At 49.6% G+C, this 16,065-nt stretch overlaps 1 protein-coding gene and 1 long non-coding RNA gene across 8 annotated transcripts in view; one reads left to right on the top strand and one right to left on the bottom strand.

Moving 5' to 3' along the window:
- The window catches only part of USP40 (ubiquitin specific peptidase 40), an 80,966-nt gene extending 67,217 nt beyond the window's left edge, over positions 1–13,749 (top strand). For 6 of the 7 annotated variants that reach the window (XM_029933565.1, XM_029933567.1, XM_029933569.1 and 3 more), the window contains 4 exons: positions 1,465–1,675; positions 1,815–1,910; positions 10,860–10,954; positions 12,122–13,749. In XM_029933565.1, coding sequence (XP_029789425.1) covers positions 1,465–1,675; positions 1,815–1,910; positions 10,860–10,954; positions 12,122–12,233 — 514 coding nt within the window. In that variant the 3' untranslated portion in view covers positions 12,234–13,749. Of the gene's footprint in view, positions 1–1,464; positions 1,676–1,814; positions 1,911–1,995; positions 3,424–10,859; positions 10,955–12,121 lie in introns of those variants that run through there. The other variant, XM_029933568.1, reaches the window with a different exon arrangement.
- LOC115287309 lies at positions 1,429–10,952 on the bottom strand. The gene is made up of 3 exons (XR_003906396.1): positions 10,206–10,952; positions 1,936–2,008; positions 1,429–1,808 (listed from the first exon to the last, which is right to left on the bottom strand). It is a non-coding gene; the product is annotated as an uncharacterized LOC115287309 (long non-coding RNA).
- Positions 13,750–16,065: the final 2,316 nt, after the last annotated feature.

Consider the following 16,065-nt stretch of genomic DNA (forward strand, 5'->3'; position numbering starts at 1 on the left):
AAGCACCCCTACAGGTCGATAATCAACCTTTCTACGTTTCTCATCATAAGAAAACCTTTTAGGGGCACCTGGGTGTCTCAGTTAAGCATTCAACTCTTGGTTTTATCGCAGGTCATTAGCTCACAGTTCGGGGCTCAGACAGTGTGGAGCCTGCTCGGGATCCTCTCACAATACATAAACTTAAAATCAGTATCCTAAAATAGGCTGCTTCCACCTGATGCGACGGGGGCGCCATTCACCCTGCCATGTCGTAAGCAGGAGCTCTCCGCCCACAGTACTTCATTTAAGCCCACTGCGTTTAGAAAAGCGCGTTTTTCAATTTGCCATTTTAACCATTTCTTTTTTTCTTTTTTTTAACATTTATTTTTGAGAGAGAGAACATGAGCAGGGTAGGGCAGAAGGAGACACAGAATCCGAAGCAGGCTCCAGGTTCTGAGCTGTGAGCACAGAGCCTGATGCAGGGCTCGGATTCCTGAGCCGGGAGATCATGACCTGACCCGAAGTCAGAGCTGGACCCTCTGCGCCACCCAGCCGCCCCTAAAAGTGCATTCTTAAAACACACCGTAGGACCAGGAGCAGTTTCCTGGAGGGAGTTTCTGGATCAGATGGTATGGACATTTTAAACTTCTAAAAATAGTGAAGTTCCTTTCCAGGTCAGTTACACCGATTTCTGTTCCCACAGAGTCTATGAGTAGTTACTACTTCACTTCACCCTCAGTTGAAAATATTCAGTGTTGGTTTAAATGTTTGCTAAATGAGAAAGGGTTGCCTTCTCTCATTTGCTTCATTGCTTTGATTGCTGGTAAAGTTGGGTATTTCTCAAAGGCTTATAATTATAAGCCATTTACATTTTACAAGTGTGAATTCCTATTTTGTGTGATTTTATAATGGGGTCATGGGGAAAAGTCTGGTTTATGTGAGTGCTTTCTCAATGACAATGACTCTTGGTCACATGTGTTGTAAGTGGTGTGTGTCCCTTGGCAGACCAAACCCCAGAGCCACCCCCACCCCCTTCCTTTGGTGAAAGCACCCACACAACAGAATGTGTCACGTAAAATCCCGCATTATCTCAGCGCCCTAAAGGTGCAGCAGTTGTGCCCGCTTCTCCCCTCCCCACCTTCTGGCTGGCACCCCGTGTCCCATAACCGCCCACCACGCCCAGCTCCTCCCATCTTTCTGAATTCATCTCCCTGGACCCCTCTTCCCGGTGCCTTGCCGCAGCTCAGCCTTCCGACACCTGTTCATAGCCTTCTCTGGCGACCTCAGCATGCTGGCCCAGCATGGGAGCTTCGCCCCCCCCTCAGGCCGGGTCAGCACTGGAGGAAGTCAGAGTAGGGAAGAGGGTCTTGGGGAAAAACCAGGAGAGTGGGAGGGGAGGCTTCACCCATCACGCCCCCCCTCCCCCACAGTTACTGTGTTCTTCTCACTTGGTTCAGTCTGACACGCGCCTGTTTTCTGGTGCAGGCCCCACGACGTGGTGCTGAGGACCCAGATGCGCATCCCCGGCAGGAGGGCGTATGCCCCGCACGTGGACTTGGTGTGGGACACTGCCCAGGGCTGGACCGCCTGCTCCCTGAGGCAGTGCGTCGCCCACTTCTGCTCTCTTCCTGTGGAGAAGATCGAAATCGCCAAGTATTTCCCCGAAAAGTTCGAGTGGCTTCCGGTTTCCAGCTGGGTAACGTTGGGGGCCTTCCTCAGAGAGCCTGGGCCTCGCTGGTGTAGTGACTAGGCTGCTGTGCCTTCTCTCAGATGGGGAACGTAGTGAGAACCTGAGGTTGACTTTCCTTTATTCAAGATGATTGATTTCTCTATAGAACCAGCAAATTACCAAGAGGAAAAAGAAGAAAAAACAAGATAATTTGCAGGGGGCGCCTTATTACTTGAAAGATGGAGACACTATTGGTATTAAGGTAAGTTACGTAGGGGCAAATGTACCAGATCTCATAGAGAAGTTGTATTGGCTCTTCAAGGCTCAGATAATCCCGTCTTCTCCAGATGGTCTCGGAGCCTGGAAAGGAGAAGAGGGAAAACCCGGCAGTGGGCTTTGAGCCAGTGGGACCTGAGGATCAAAACTTTCATCTGGGTTTGACTCACATAAAAGCGCTTTTGAAGTTTGACAGTTAAGTGCGTGGCTGTAGGTTTCAGCAGGTTCCTGTATTGGGGAAGACTTGTCCTTCCATTCCTAGTTTGTTTTTTGTTTTTTTTTTTAATCCTGCGCGAGCACTGTGATACCAAATCCCTGTTTCTGCACCTGTTGAATCAGCCCCACGGCTTCCTGCCTCTCATCTGGGATCCGGTTCCTACGTAAATGATTGAGCCGCCTGGCTTGCCTTGGACACACCTACTTTGTCACACAGTAATACTTTAGGTGAAGAACCAGTCATTTTAATCCTGGTTTAAGAATTTATGGATATTAAGTTGATTGGGATGAAATTACTCATCTGATTGATATTTTCACCTCAAAGAATGAGTATTTCCTTATGCCCCACTTCCATTTAGCATTGTAATGAACAGGGAGACCCTCTCCAAAGAACAGTAAATAAACAAAAATTGTGAGAGAAATAAAGGAAAGTATAAAACTGTTACATGCAGTTTAAGACAGGTCCAAAGACTCCAAGATGGATACACATAAAACTACAAGATACCCAGGGACGCATCCAGCTGAAAGATTTAGAAGACCTCCCCAGAGAGCACAAAACACTGAGCAGCACTGAAGCTTCAGTGAGACACAGAGCATGATCAGGCTCCTGGAAGGGACGCCGCCCGGTACTAAGACAGCAGCTCCTCCCACGTCTGTAAAGTCAGTGCTCTTCGGGAGCTCGTGGAGCACACACGTGCAAGCGAAGCTATTTCTCCAGGACCTTGGCGCTCTCTGCACGGCCGTACTCACAGCTCTTGTCGCTCATGGTTGGCGGCGGGACACAGGGCTGCTGTGCTGAACACTGCCCTGCGCAGCCAGAAAGGAAAGCTGCCACCTCAGAGAAGTCCGAGGAGCAGAAACTAGAGCAACATGAGCACCTGTGTACTCTGGAGGATGAGACGGCTCCTGAACCTACAGGTGTGACTGAGTGAAGAAACCATCTCAAAAAGCAAAAGACCCAGATAAATGATTTGGAAATATTTTCTCCCGGGGACTGGGGATTGGCAAGACGGTGGAGAAATAGGGAGTTTCATACTTCCTGCCCACATCTCCCACACAAAGAAGGGCTGAAGCTAAAGGACACTGAACTGCAAGAGTCTGGGAGGAAAATGCAAGACAGAGTCCACTAAGAAGACAACCTAATAGGGCTCCCTCAAGAAACAAGCCGAAGTACACTTGGTGGAGAGTCCCAAATACCACTGCAAGTAGGGAAATACATTACCAAGGGACACCATTAAAAGAACACTTCCTGAATGGACAGGCTATGGACAGTCAATGAGCCTCCTTTAATATAGCAGAATTCACAGGTGCAGAGCACATAACAAGCTTTTAAAACTTACAAGAGACAGAAAGCTACCCAAAATGACGAAATGGAAGAACTGTCCTCTAGAGAAATTCCAGGAAGAAATGACAGCTACAGAACTGCTCAAAACAAATATGATCTACATAACTAAGAATTTAGAATAGTCATAATCACTGGTCTTGAAAAAGCCATGGAAGACACCAGAGAAACTATTACTACAAAGAATATAGAACTTAAATAGTTGTGATGAATTAAAAACTATAAATGTGGTGCATAATAAAATGGAGGTGGCCACTGCACAGATTGAAGAGGCAGAGAGGAGAATAGGTGAATTAGAAGACACAATTATAGAAAAAGAGGAAGCTGAGAAAAAGAGATAAATTGATCCAGGAGCATGAAAGGAGAATTCGAGAACTGAGTGATGGAGTCAAATAGAACAATATCCATATCATAGGAATTCGAGAAGAAGAGAGAGAAAAAGGGGCTGAAGGGGTACTTGAACAAATTATAGCTGAGAACTTCCCCAAGCTGGGGAAGGAAACACATTGAAACCCAAGAGGCACAGAGAACTCTCCTCAGACGTAACTTGAATTGATCTTCTGCATGACACATCATAGTGAAACTGGCAAAATATTAGAATAAAGAGAGAATTCTGAAAGCAGCTAGGGATAAAAACAGTTAGGGCCCTAACATACAAAGTGAGACCTATCAGAGTAGTTGCAGCCATATCTACTAAAACTTGGCAGGAAATCTTCAATGTGATGAACAGGAAAAATATGTAACCAAGAATCCTCTATCCAGCAAGCCTGTCATTCAGAATAGGAGAGGTAAAGGTGTTCCCAAATAAACAAAAATTGAAAGAATTCATCACAACTAAACCAGTCCTACAAGAAACTGTAAGGGGCACTTTATGAGGGAAATATTGCAAGGAACACAAGGTACCAGAAACACCACTATGAGCATAAGTCCTACAGAGAACACAATGACTCTAAACCCATATTTTTCAATAATAACACTGAATGTAAGTGGACTAAATGCTCTAATCAAAAGACACAGGGTATCAGAATGGATAAGAAAACAAAATCCATCTATATACTGTTTATAAGAGACTCACTTTAGACCTGAGGACACCTTCAGATTGAAAGTAAGGGGGTGGAGAAATATCTATCATGTGACTGGAAGTCAAAAGAAAGCTGGAATAGCCATACTTATACAGATAAACTGGACTTTAAAGGCAGTAACAAGAGATGAAGAAGGGCATTATATAATAATTACAGGGTCTATCAATCAGGAAGAGCTAACAATTATAAATGACTACACACCAAATTTGGAAGCACCCAAATTCATATTCATAAACAGAAACGATCTTATTGATAAGAAAGTGCTAATTGCAGAGGACTTTAATACTCCACTTACAGCAATGGATAGATCAACTAGACAGAAAATCACTAAAGAAACAATGGACCTTAATGACACATTGAATCAGATGGATTTGACAGATATATTTAGAACTCTACACCCTGAGGCTATGGAAATCACTTTCTTCTCAAGTATGCATGGCACATTCTCCAAGATAGATCACATGCTGGATCATAAAGCAGCCCTTGATAAGTAGAACTGAGATCAGTCCATGCACACTTTCAGATCACTATGCTACAAAACTTGAAATCAATCACAGGGAAAACTCTGGAAAACCTCCAAAAACATGGAGGTTAAAGAACACCCTACTAAAAAACAAATGAGCCAATCAGGCAATGAGAAGAAATTTTAAAATTTATGGAAACAAAACAAATGAAAATACAACAACCCAAACTCTGGGATGAAGCAAAGACAGTCCTAAGAACAAAGTACACTGCAGTCCAGGCCTATTTTGAGAAACTAGAAAAAGCACAAATACAAACTCTAACAGTGCACATAAAGGAACTAGAAGCAAAGCAGCAAGAGCACCCAAAACCCAGCAGAAGAAGAGAAATAAAGATCAGGGCAGAAGTAAAAAATAGAATTAAAAAAAGTTGAACAGATCAGTGAAACTAAGAATTGGCTTTTTGAAAAAATAAAATTGATAAACCTCTAAGCCAAGCTTCTCAAAAAGAAGAGAGAGAGCACCCAAATAGACAAAATCATGGATGAAAATGGATTTATTACAACCAATCCTTCAGAAATACAAACAATTATCAGGGAATACTATGAAAAATTATATGCCAACAAACTGGACAACCTAGAAAGAATGGACTAATTCCTTAATACACACGCACTACCAAAATTCAAATGGGAAGAGAGAGAAAATCTGAAGAGACCCATAACTAGTGAAGAAGTTGAATCAATTATCAAAAATCTCCCAACAGGGGTGCCTGGGTGGCTCAGTTGGTTGAGTGTTCACCTTTGGCTCAAATCATGATCTCACGGTTTGTGGGTTCGAGCCCCGTGTTGGGCTCTGTGTTGACAGCTCGGAGCTTGGACCCTGCTTCAGATTCTGTGTCTCCCTCTTCCTCTGACCCTCCCCTGCTCATGCTCTGTTTCTCTTTGTCTCAATAATAAATAAACATTTAAAAATGTTTTTAAAACTCTCCCAACAAATAAGAGCCCTGGGCCAGATGGCTGGGGAATTCTACCAGACATTTAAATCAGAGTTAACACCCATTCTTCTCAAGCTATTCCAAAAAATAGAAATGAAAGGAAGACTTCTGGACTCATTCTACAAAGCCAGCATCACTTTGATTCCCAAACCAGACAGAGACCCAGCAAAAAAGAGAAGTATAGGCCAGTATCCTTGATTAATACAGATGCAAAAATTCTCAACAAGATACTTGCAAAATCAAATTCAAATTGAACAGTATATAAAAGGAATTATCTACCCTGATCAAGTGGGATTCATTCCTGGGTTCAGGCTGGTTCAGTATTCACAAATCCATCAATGTGATACATCACATTAACAAAAGAAAAGATAAAAACCATATGATCCTGTCGATAGATGCAGAAAAAGCATTTGACAAAATATAGCATCCTTTATTAATAAAGTCTCTCGAGAAAGTCCAGATAGAAGGAACTTACTAAACATTATAAAAGCAATTTATGAAAAGCCCACAGCTAATGTCATCCTCAATGGGGAAAAACTGAGAGCTTTCCCCCTGAGATCAGGAAGACGACAGGGGTGTCCACTCTCACTACTGTTGCTTAACATGGTGCTGGAGCCCTAGCATCAGCAATCAGACAACAAAAGGAAATAAAAGGCATCAGAATTGGCAAAAATGAAAAACTTTCACTTTTCGCAGATGACATGATACTCTACATGGAAAACCTGACAGACTCCACTAGAAGCCTACTAGAACTGATCCATGAATTCAGCAAAGTCGCAGGGTACAAAATCAACATACAGAAATTGGTTGCATTTTATACACCAATAATGAAGCAACAGAAAGAAATTAAGAAACTGATCCTATTCACAATTGCACAAAAAAGCCATAAAATACCTAGGAATAAATCTAACCAAAAATATAAAAGATCTATAGAAAACTTATGAAGGAAATTGAAGAAGACACCAAGAAATGGAAAAACATTCCATGCTCATGGTTTGGAAGAATAAATAGTTAAAATGTCATTATTACCCAAAGCACTCTACACAGTCAATGCAATCCCAATCAAAATTGCACCAGCATTTTTCTCAAAGCTAGAACAAACGATCCTAAAATTTGTATAGAACCACAAAAGATTCCAATTAGCCAAAGTAATATTGAAGAACAAAGCCAAGACAGTATGGTATTGGCACAAAAACAGACACAAACACCAATGGAATAGAATAGAGAACTCAGAATTGGACCCATAAATGTATATGGCCCAATTAATTTTTGACAAAGCAGGAAAGAGTATCCAATGGAAGAAAGAGCCTCTCTGGCAGGTGGTGCTGGGAGAACTGGACAGCAACATGCAGAAGAATGAAACTAGACCACTTTCTTACACCATCCCCAAAAGTAAACTCGGATGAAGGACCTGAATGTGAGACAGGAAACTATCAAAATCCTAGAGAAAGCAGGAAATAGTCTCCTTGACCTCAACTGCAGCACATCCCGAAAGGCAAGGGAATCAAGAGTGAAAATAAACTATTGGGACCTCATCAAGATAAAAAGCTGCTGCACTGCAAAGGAAACAATAAAACTAATAGGCAGCCAATGAAATGAGAAAAGATAGTTGCAAATGACATATCAGATAAAGGGCTAGTATCCAAAACCTATAAGGAACTCACCAAACTCCACACCCAAAAAACAAATAATCCAGTGAAGAAATAGGCAAAAGACATGAACAGACACTTCTCCCAAGAGGACATCCAGATGGCCAACAGACACATGAAATGATGCTCAGCGTCACTCATCATCAGAGAAACACAAATCAAAACCACAGTGAGATATCACCTCACACCAGTCAGAGTGGCTAAAATGAACAATCAAGAGACTATAGATGCTGGCGAGGGTGTGGAGAGACGAGCACGCTCCTACACTGTTGGTGGGAATATAAACTGGTGCAGCCGCTCTGGAAAACAGTGTGGAGGTTCCTCAAAAAACTATCCATAGAACTCCCTTATGACCCAGCAATAGCACTGCTGGGGATTTCCCCAAGGGGTACAGGAGTGCTGATGCATAGGAGCACGTGTACCCCAGTGTTCATAGCGGCACTTTCTACACTAGCCAAATCATGGAAAGAGCCTAAATGTCCATTGACTGATGAATGGATCAAGAAGATGTGGTTTATCTACACAATGGAATACTGCATAGCAATGAGAAAGAATGAAATATGGCCATTTGTAGCAAAGTGGATGGACCTCAAGGGTGTCATGCTAAGTGAAATAAGTCAGGCGGAGAAGGACAGACACCATATGTTGTCACTCATAAGTGGAACAGGAGATACTTAACAGAGGACCATGGGGGAGGGGAAGGGGAAAGATAGTTAAGGAGAGGAAGGGAGGCAAACCATGAGAGGCTCTTGAAAACAGAACAAACTGAGGGCTGACGGGGGAGGGGGAGAAGGGAAGGGGGGTGATGGGCATGGAGGAGGCACTACTTGACAATAAACTAAAAGAAAGAGTAAAGTTAGTGCTGGCCCAGTAAGAGACAAATTCACAAGGAGGAGCTGAGATGTTTAAATACCAAGGTCCAGGGGCGCCTGGACCCCAACTTGAGTGTCCCAATTTCAGCTCGGATCATGATCTCACGGTTCATAGTTTGAGCTCCGCATCAGGCTTTGCGCGGACATCCAGGAGCCTGCTTCAGATTCTGTCTCCCGCTCTATGCCCCTGCCCTGCTCATTCTCTTTCTTTCTCTCAAAAATAAAATAAAGACTATGGTCTGGATGCTCGCCTCACCAGATGCTAAGCGACAGGGCAGGCAGGAGCGGGGGGAACTTGAGGTGACATTAAAATAGATTATTCAGGAAATGGTGCTGGGAGAATGGGTTACTCTTACAGAAGAAATTTTCATAAAGCAGGTCCCCAAATTTATATGAGCTTCAGACCCTGGAAAATCTGTATTCAGCTCTGCTCACACCAAACATGTCAATATGAAAACTTAAAGGTGAAAGGCAGAGATTTCCAACCTTTAGAAGATTTACTCTAAAGCCATAAGGATTTTCTCAAAATAAGAGACAAAAAGCACAGACCATAAAGAAAAGGACGGGTAAATGTGCACTAAAAGTAAAACTTGTAGGGGCACCTGGGTGGCTCAGTCAGTTTAGCATCTGACCCCTGATTTTGGTTCAAGTCATGATCCTGGGGTCATGGGATCGAGCCCCACACTGGACTCCACACTGAGCATGGAGCTTGAGAGTCTCTCTCTAAAAAAAAAAAAAAAAGTAAAACCTTTAGTTCATCAAAGGAAATGACAAAAAGTGAGAAGCCACCAAGAGGAACAAGGTCCGTAACCAACAAGGAGGATGGTCCGGAACCTGAAGTACTTCTGTAAGTCAGTCAGGAAAGAGCCCGACAGAGGACAGCCGGGCCGGGATGAACACCGACCGTTCTCAGGCGGAAACGGAACGGCCAGGGAGCGGGGCCTGCAGGGGGCAGCGGCCGGCAGGAGCCCGGCCCGGGAGCAGCTGCGCGCTGGACAGGCTGACACTCGTGCGCAGCAAGCCCGACGGTCTAGACAGAACCGGCTTGGCCCGCACCTACGAGTGAGGGACATGGAGTGCTCACCGCAGCATAAACTGGGAAGACCTCAATGACCCTCAGAAAGGGACAGATCAAAAGGAAAGTATCAATATGGTGATCTAGAACACAGCAAATAAAATCCGTAAGTGAGAGTGGTGCACGTCAGCACAGACATCCAGTTACTTAAGATTGAAAACAACATCACAAAATGGTCATTTGCAGGAAATGTAAAACCCTGTAAATTGCGGAGGGTCCCTGAGGGCCCTGGGTAGTAACTGGGAGAAAGGGAGGGTGGCAGCAACCACGCCCACCTCCACGGAGCACTGGCCGCTGAGGGCGGAGGGCCAGCGACAATCCGCATTTTCCTTGGAAAATGAAACATGGTCAAAGCTTTCTCTGAGCATCTTTTTAATCTATGAAGCTCCGTCCACATATGTCACCCCTTTTTTTCCCATGACGGCGGGATGCAGTCACTCTAAGGACGTGGACATCTGTCCCATTACCTCTGTATTTCCTCTCTGTAGTTAGTTTTTAAAAATCACGTCCTACACCACTCACTCGAATAAACTTCCTCATGCACCACCTACCAGAATGGAGATTGCATCGTATTTGTTAGTTTGTCTCACCTGAGAGCAACTTGTAAGAGCAGCAGAAGCCTCCTGCGTGTCCTCAGTATCTCAGCACGTAGTTGCCCCTCCCAGATGCACACGACTGAGGCCGTCAGTCATGTGGGGTGGCAGGTGGCGGGCCTCAAAATCGCCACTTTTGGACACAGGTTCCTTCCTGTGAGCGTCGTGCTCAGTCCCCCTGTGCTGAGGCAGGACTGCGGGGCGGCCAGGGCTCACGGTGAATGACATCCGTGTATGAAGCCGATGGCACGTGCCAGGAGCAGGGAGGTCTGGTCCCTCGGGAGAACGTGGGGACAGCATCTGGGGATGCCGAGGAGTTAACAGACGCCCACGGTGTCACTGCAGGTGTGCAGGTGGCCACGGTGACAGGATTTCTAAACAGCTGTGCTTACCGCCGGGGAGGGCCCCTGCCTGCGTCTCCCTCCCTCGGCCGGAGCCCCTGCGCCGCGTCAGCGGGGCCGCACGCTCGGAGGGAGAGAGCAGGCTGGCCGGCATTTGCATCGTGGCCGCGTGTGTCCAGCACCAGGATGTTTTATGTTCGTTTAGTTCATGTAAATTTAGACCCTGTGTTGATATATTTTTTACATACACCTTAAATCTACGCTAGGAAGAGATCTGAAAACACTGTTCGCTCATTATTTTGAAATCTAGAACCTCCTGGTTGAGGACGACGAAGACTTTGGTGCCGTCCGAGATGACCTGGGGAAGGAATCACAGAAGCAGCTCGCTCTGGGGAGACAGAAAAGGTACTGCTGGTCTCCCCCGCGCGGGCAGCGGCCCCTCAAAGGCCCTGACACCCGCTCTTCCTGCCTGCGCCCTTGACCGAGCTCGGACCCCCTTCGCCGCCGTCTGCGTTGTGCGTGCTCCTTAGATCACCTCCTGGCAGGGCTTTCCGGGCACAGGGACAGAACACCGGGTGACGTGGGCCACAGCTCTCCGGGAAGAAACCCTCCCCCACTCCTCTGCACCCGGGTCTGGTCTCCCGCCCACCGTCACAGCGCGGCTCCAGCCTCTGCGCACTGCCCTTCCCCCAGTACCTTCCTGCTCACACCAACCCCACGCCCTCCCCAGCTCCTGCCCGTGTGCTCCCTCCGCATTCTGCCAGTATGGACTCTCCCTCTTCACGGAGCCCAGCTCTCCCCCCAAGCCGGGCACACCTACCAGAATCTGCTGGAACATTCCATCAGTACTGATACTTCAGACTCTATGTGCCTGGACGTGGCTCTCAGCCCCGTATCCACGTCATCCCCACACGGGCCCCATCAGGGGCCCCACGGCCCTACCCTGCTCCCCACTTCCAGTCTCTGAGGTCTGTGTCCTCAGTGCGCTCTTCCCTGTTCTGCCTGCTTCTCACCCGAGTTACTGCAGCAGCCTTCGACCTGCCGCACTGCCTGAGCCCTGCTCAGCCCCCGCCCCCCACCCCTGCCTTGGGTACCGAGGGGTCAGGCATGCTGCCAGGGGTGCCCAGCGGGGCCAGAAAAAAATAGCACAAGGAAGAGGGCCCAGCGGGAGGGGGGTCACTCACGCGCGCACATCCGTAGCACATCAGGGGGCTGGGCCATTCAGATCCGGGCGTTCCAGCGGCTTGTACTTTGAGTCAAAAGGTAAAGATGACTCCGCGGGGAGACATTTGCACCTGGCAGACTGGAAAAAGCCCTTAATCTGACCTGCCGTGTGGACCGGGTGCAAGACCCGCTGTCCTGACATGGGGGGGGGGGGGGGTAAACTGAGGTCCTCCAACTGAACAGCTTGGAAATACCCGTCAGAATTGCAAACACACAGCCCTGTGGCCCCTTCTATCTTGACCCCGAGAAGTTGGAATGAATTCTGATGTCATTCCAAGTCCCTCAGCCTGCTGAGGCCTGTGGTATCCATGACCGTGAGTTCGTGACAGCCCCTCCTGTCTCCCGCAGCCCAGAAGCCCTTCACGCGAAGAGCAGCGGCGCTTTCTCCCGCGCCAAGACGCCTGCCCGGGCCCGCGCACCAGAAGCGTCTCTTTCCATCCACGTTGGGAGTTTCAGATAACGCTGGTGGCGGCCGGTGGCCCCACGGTCCCAGCGCCCAGCGGGCACTCTGCGCCGGCCACAGTTCACCAAGTGCTGTCGTGAGCGCCGCTGTGTGGCTTCCGACCTCTGCGGACACGATTCCAGACCCTCCGCTTTCCTACAGGCAGAGGGACGTGCCACCTCCCGCCAGGCAAGTGCACTGCGTCACGTGGCCGAGCCACACAACCACCGGGGGCATGCACAGACCGGCCGTGCCCCCCGCTGGCCGATCACGCGCTGCCCTTGCACCACACGTGACCCGGCCGCCATCCGAATAAGGAAGCGCACAGAGAGCGCGGCTCGCTGTAACCTCGGCCGCTCCGGCGTCCGCAGCGCTCACGCTCTGGCTTCTGCTCTTCAGACGGGGTGGTTGTATGTGTGTTAACACGGATTCCCACAGCTCAGCTCACACCGAGGGGCTGGCCAGGCTCGTGCTGGGACGCAGAGGGGGTTCCTGGCCCCCACACACCACAGGATTCCCTTCGGTCTTCATTAAAACCGATTCTAAAGCAGTAGCTCTTTTCAGAATGAGGGGACAGGGTGGCCCCTCGGGCTCAGCGGACGCTGCTGAGGAGAAGGGACGCTCAGGCGTGGTGACCCCGGTGGCGGTTCAGGAGCCCTGTGCTGTCCGTGAGCAGAACCTTCTCGCTGCTGCACACGCTGGAGCCCGTGTCCGGAAGCCTGGCGTGGGCTGAGCCACTGACCCCAAGCTCCCTCCAAACAAAACGAGGATCCTTTTCTTCCGAATTAAGCGTGGCTAACACTCGCAGGCTTCACCGGCGTCTGGCGCATCGGCATCTGGCCCCAAGCCGGCTGGTGAGGACCCCGGGACGCGCGCTGCCGGCCGGGCCTGAGCAGGATTCCTGAGACGGGAGCGCGTTCACTCTGACCTCAGGGGAGGCTCTGGGGCAGCTCTTGGCGTGAGGCCATGACGTCCCTTCCCGCCAGCCCATCCCCGCCGCTGCTGAGACCACGCTCGGCGGCGGGGGGTGGCGGGAAGTCAGGTGTGAGCTCCATGGACACGCAGCTGGCCCCCGGCACAGTCACAGCCGCCAGGGGAGACACCGTGTCTGGCGTCAGGCCCTGGGTCACGTCCCCGTTTGGACTGAAGTGGTGGCACCGTGAGAAGGCAGATTTGGAGCGCAGGCTGCTCTTGGGCCCCAGACACTGGATCTGCCCCCGCCCCCCACCTCTCGCAGGTGTAGACGGGCTCCACGGATGCACCTTGCGTGGCTCCCGTGATGCCAACACCAGACGCGAGGGGGGCGTGGCTGGAAGCCCGTCCCTCTGCATCCGTTCCTTTCACACGGGCTCACTGTAAGGGCATGGAATAGTGACGTAGTAACTAAAAAGCTGTTCTGGAGAAGCCCGAGGCCCTGTAAGACGTTACTAGCGGAGACCGCCTGGGCGCACGTGCCTTCGTCCTGCCTTCTGTCCATCCTTCGTCCTTCCACGCGGGGGTGGGGCCTCGTTCAATAAACCATTCTTCCCGTCGTCGCCGTGTCGCCATGTCTCATGCGCACCTGCTGTTCCCGCTCTGCCCACTCTTCTTCCCACACACACTTCAGAGGCCAAATATTGATGTTTAGAAATGCGGTCTCAGTCCTGCTTCAGGAATTTAAATCCAGACTCCTGGGGAAGATGTATTGGAAGAAACTGGAGGTTTCTGGAGAAGGGACAGGGGTTGGTTGCATTACACAGAACATTTATTCCACTAGAATGGTTTTCTGGCAAAGGGGGGGTTGGGTGGACTTCACCAGAATTTCCTGACGATCAAAAATCACAGCTTCGAAGATGCCAATTTCTCTCTGGAACAGGACTTCACTGTGAAGGGCCCCTCTCATTCTGTGCTCCGTGACACACCCACCCACGGCGCGGCCAGTAAGATAAATTCACTGTGGGCGTGTTTACCTCCTCTCTGCCCCCTGCACCCCTGCACCTGGGAGAGCAGCCACTCCGAGGCGGCCTGTGTCACTGGCTGTGCGGCGTAGTGGCCAGGACCCTGCACTTCCGGGTCACTGAACCCAGGCCAGGCTGGTTGGGGCAACTCCAGTGCCCACAGGCCGAGCGGAGATCAGGCCCAGAGGGGGGAGCCATTCGGATGGCTCAGGGCGGACGCCCCACCGACGCCCTGACCACACTCGAGTCCCCTCCCCAGTCCTGAGTGTGCGCGTCCTGGAGGCCTCACACGCATGACCCTGGGGCCGAGGGCCGCGGGCTCCCACCGGCCAGCGTGGGGCTTGGCAACAGCTTCTGTGAGCGCTCAGGAAGCTCGTGGCCCCTCTCCTCCGGCGACAGCGAGAGTGACAAAGCCTCTTGTTCCCAGCCGGCGGCTTTTCCTCTACAAGTTTTGCAAACCTGGTTCGCTTTCGTGATGAAAACCACAGACGGGCGGTGCCCAAGCGCCTGCTTGATGCGGACACACAGCCCAACAGCGCGGGCCGGGCTGGTGGGGTCAGAGCTGCCTCCCCTGGTGTGAGCAGCCCCGTCCAGGCCGTGCCCTCAGACCTGGCTTTGGAGAGGCCTCCAGGCCCCACGAGTGCACCAGTCTTCCTGAAGCTTCTTCGTACCGCTTCACCCCTCCCTGGGGTCCCCCTTCTTTGGTCTCCCACCTGTGTAACAGGTATAACCCATGTCTCTATGCTTCCGCTTTGGCCTTCCAAATACAAAATTTTTATGGAAGAAAAACTACAGGGATTAGGTTCAACTCAGAGACAAGACACGTGTAGTTCTCACTCACATAAAAGAAGCATGGCAGGTGTGGGAAGGGACTTCATGAAGACACGGAGATGCCAAGGAGTAGGCTTCCATCCTCACAGCCCAGGCTGACTGCTAGAGCTCCGCCCATCACGTCCACCCTCCAGGCTAGCAGCAGGAGGAAAAAGAAAGGCGTCTATGTTTTAAAGGAAACTTTCTGGAGATTTCAGTTAATATTTATGTGTCTTTTGGTCAAAGCTGGTCTCATCACTAAGGTCAACTGCAGAGATTGGAAAATGTGGTCACATCTACAGGGGCACATTTGGGATCACCCAGATGGTGTGGGGGTTCTGGGAGCAGGGCAGGAGACAGGAAACTGATGTTTGTAAGCATCAAGCTGTGGCTTCTACAAATGCCAAGAGACAGTCCAAAGTCTGATGTTCACAAATAGATCACACAGCCAAAGGGTCAGGACTTGGGCGAGTGGAGGCCTAAGGCACAAAACTTGCAGGTGCCCAAAAATCTCAGGAATCAAGACATCTGTTTTTAATAACAGCATTTTTAGAAGTCAAAATTAATGCAGAAAAATCCATAATGAACAAAATATTAAATTTTTAAACGCAGGATCAGTACAAGTAAAAAGTCATGCCAGCCTAGATATCACCTTTAGAAAAAAACCCAAGTCTTCGCTGCATTCTGCAAGGACACCCACACCCCGCCGTGGCGGCTGCATCCACAGAGCCCCTGCTTAGCACGGAGGACGAGTTCAGTCAGGGTCAGAAGAAACCACAAGAATCCAAGTTCTCCGTCCACAAAGGGCTGTCGGACACAGAAAGTGGGGCGGGGGGAGGAAGTGCTTAGATGTGTCTCAATTTCCTCTCTTGCCTCTCTCTGCCCCAAAGCCTAATTTCCTCCAAACCACCTTTCACTACCACACAGTGTAGACATGCAGCTGGAAGCCAGCAGAGTTCAGGGAGTCAAGGCCACGCGCCAACCCAAGACACCACCAGGAACATGGCCTGGGACCAAGGATGGTCCCCGGGTCCAGCCCTCAGCCTCCGGGTGCAACGTCAGCACCACGGGCAGCAGGTGAATGCCAGGCTGGCTGACGGAAC

Source organism: Suricata suricatta, chromosome 3, assembly GCF_006229205.1.
Source record: "Suricata suricatta isolate VVHF042 chromosome 3, meerkat_22Aug2017_6uvM2_HiC, whole genome shotgun sequence".
Lineage (NCBI taxonomy): Eukaryota > Metazoa > Chordata > Mammalia > Carnivora > Herpestidae > Suricata > Suricata suricatta.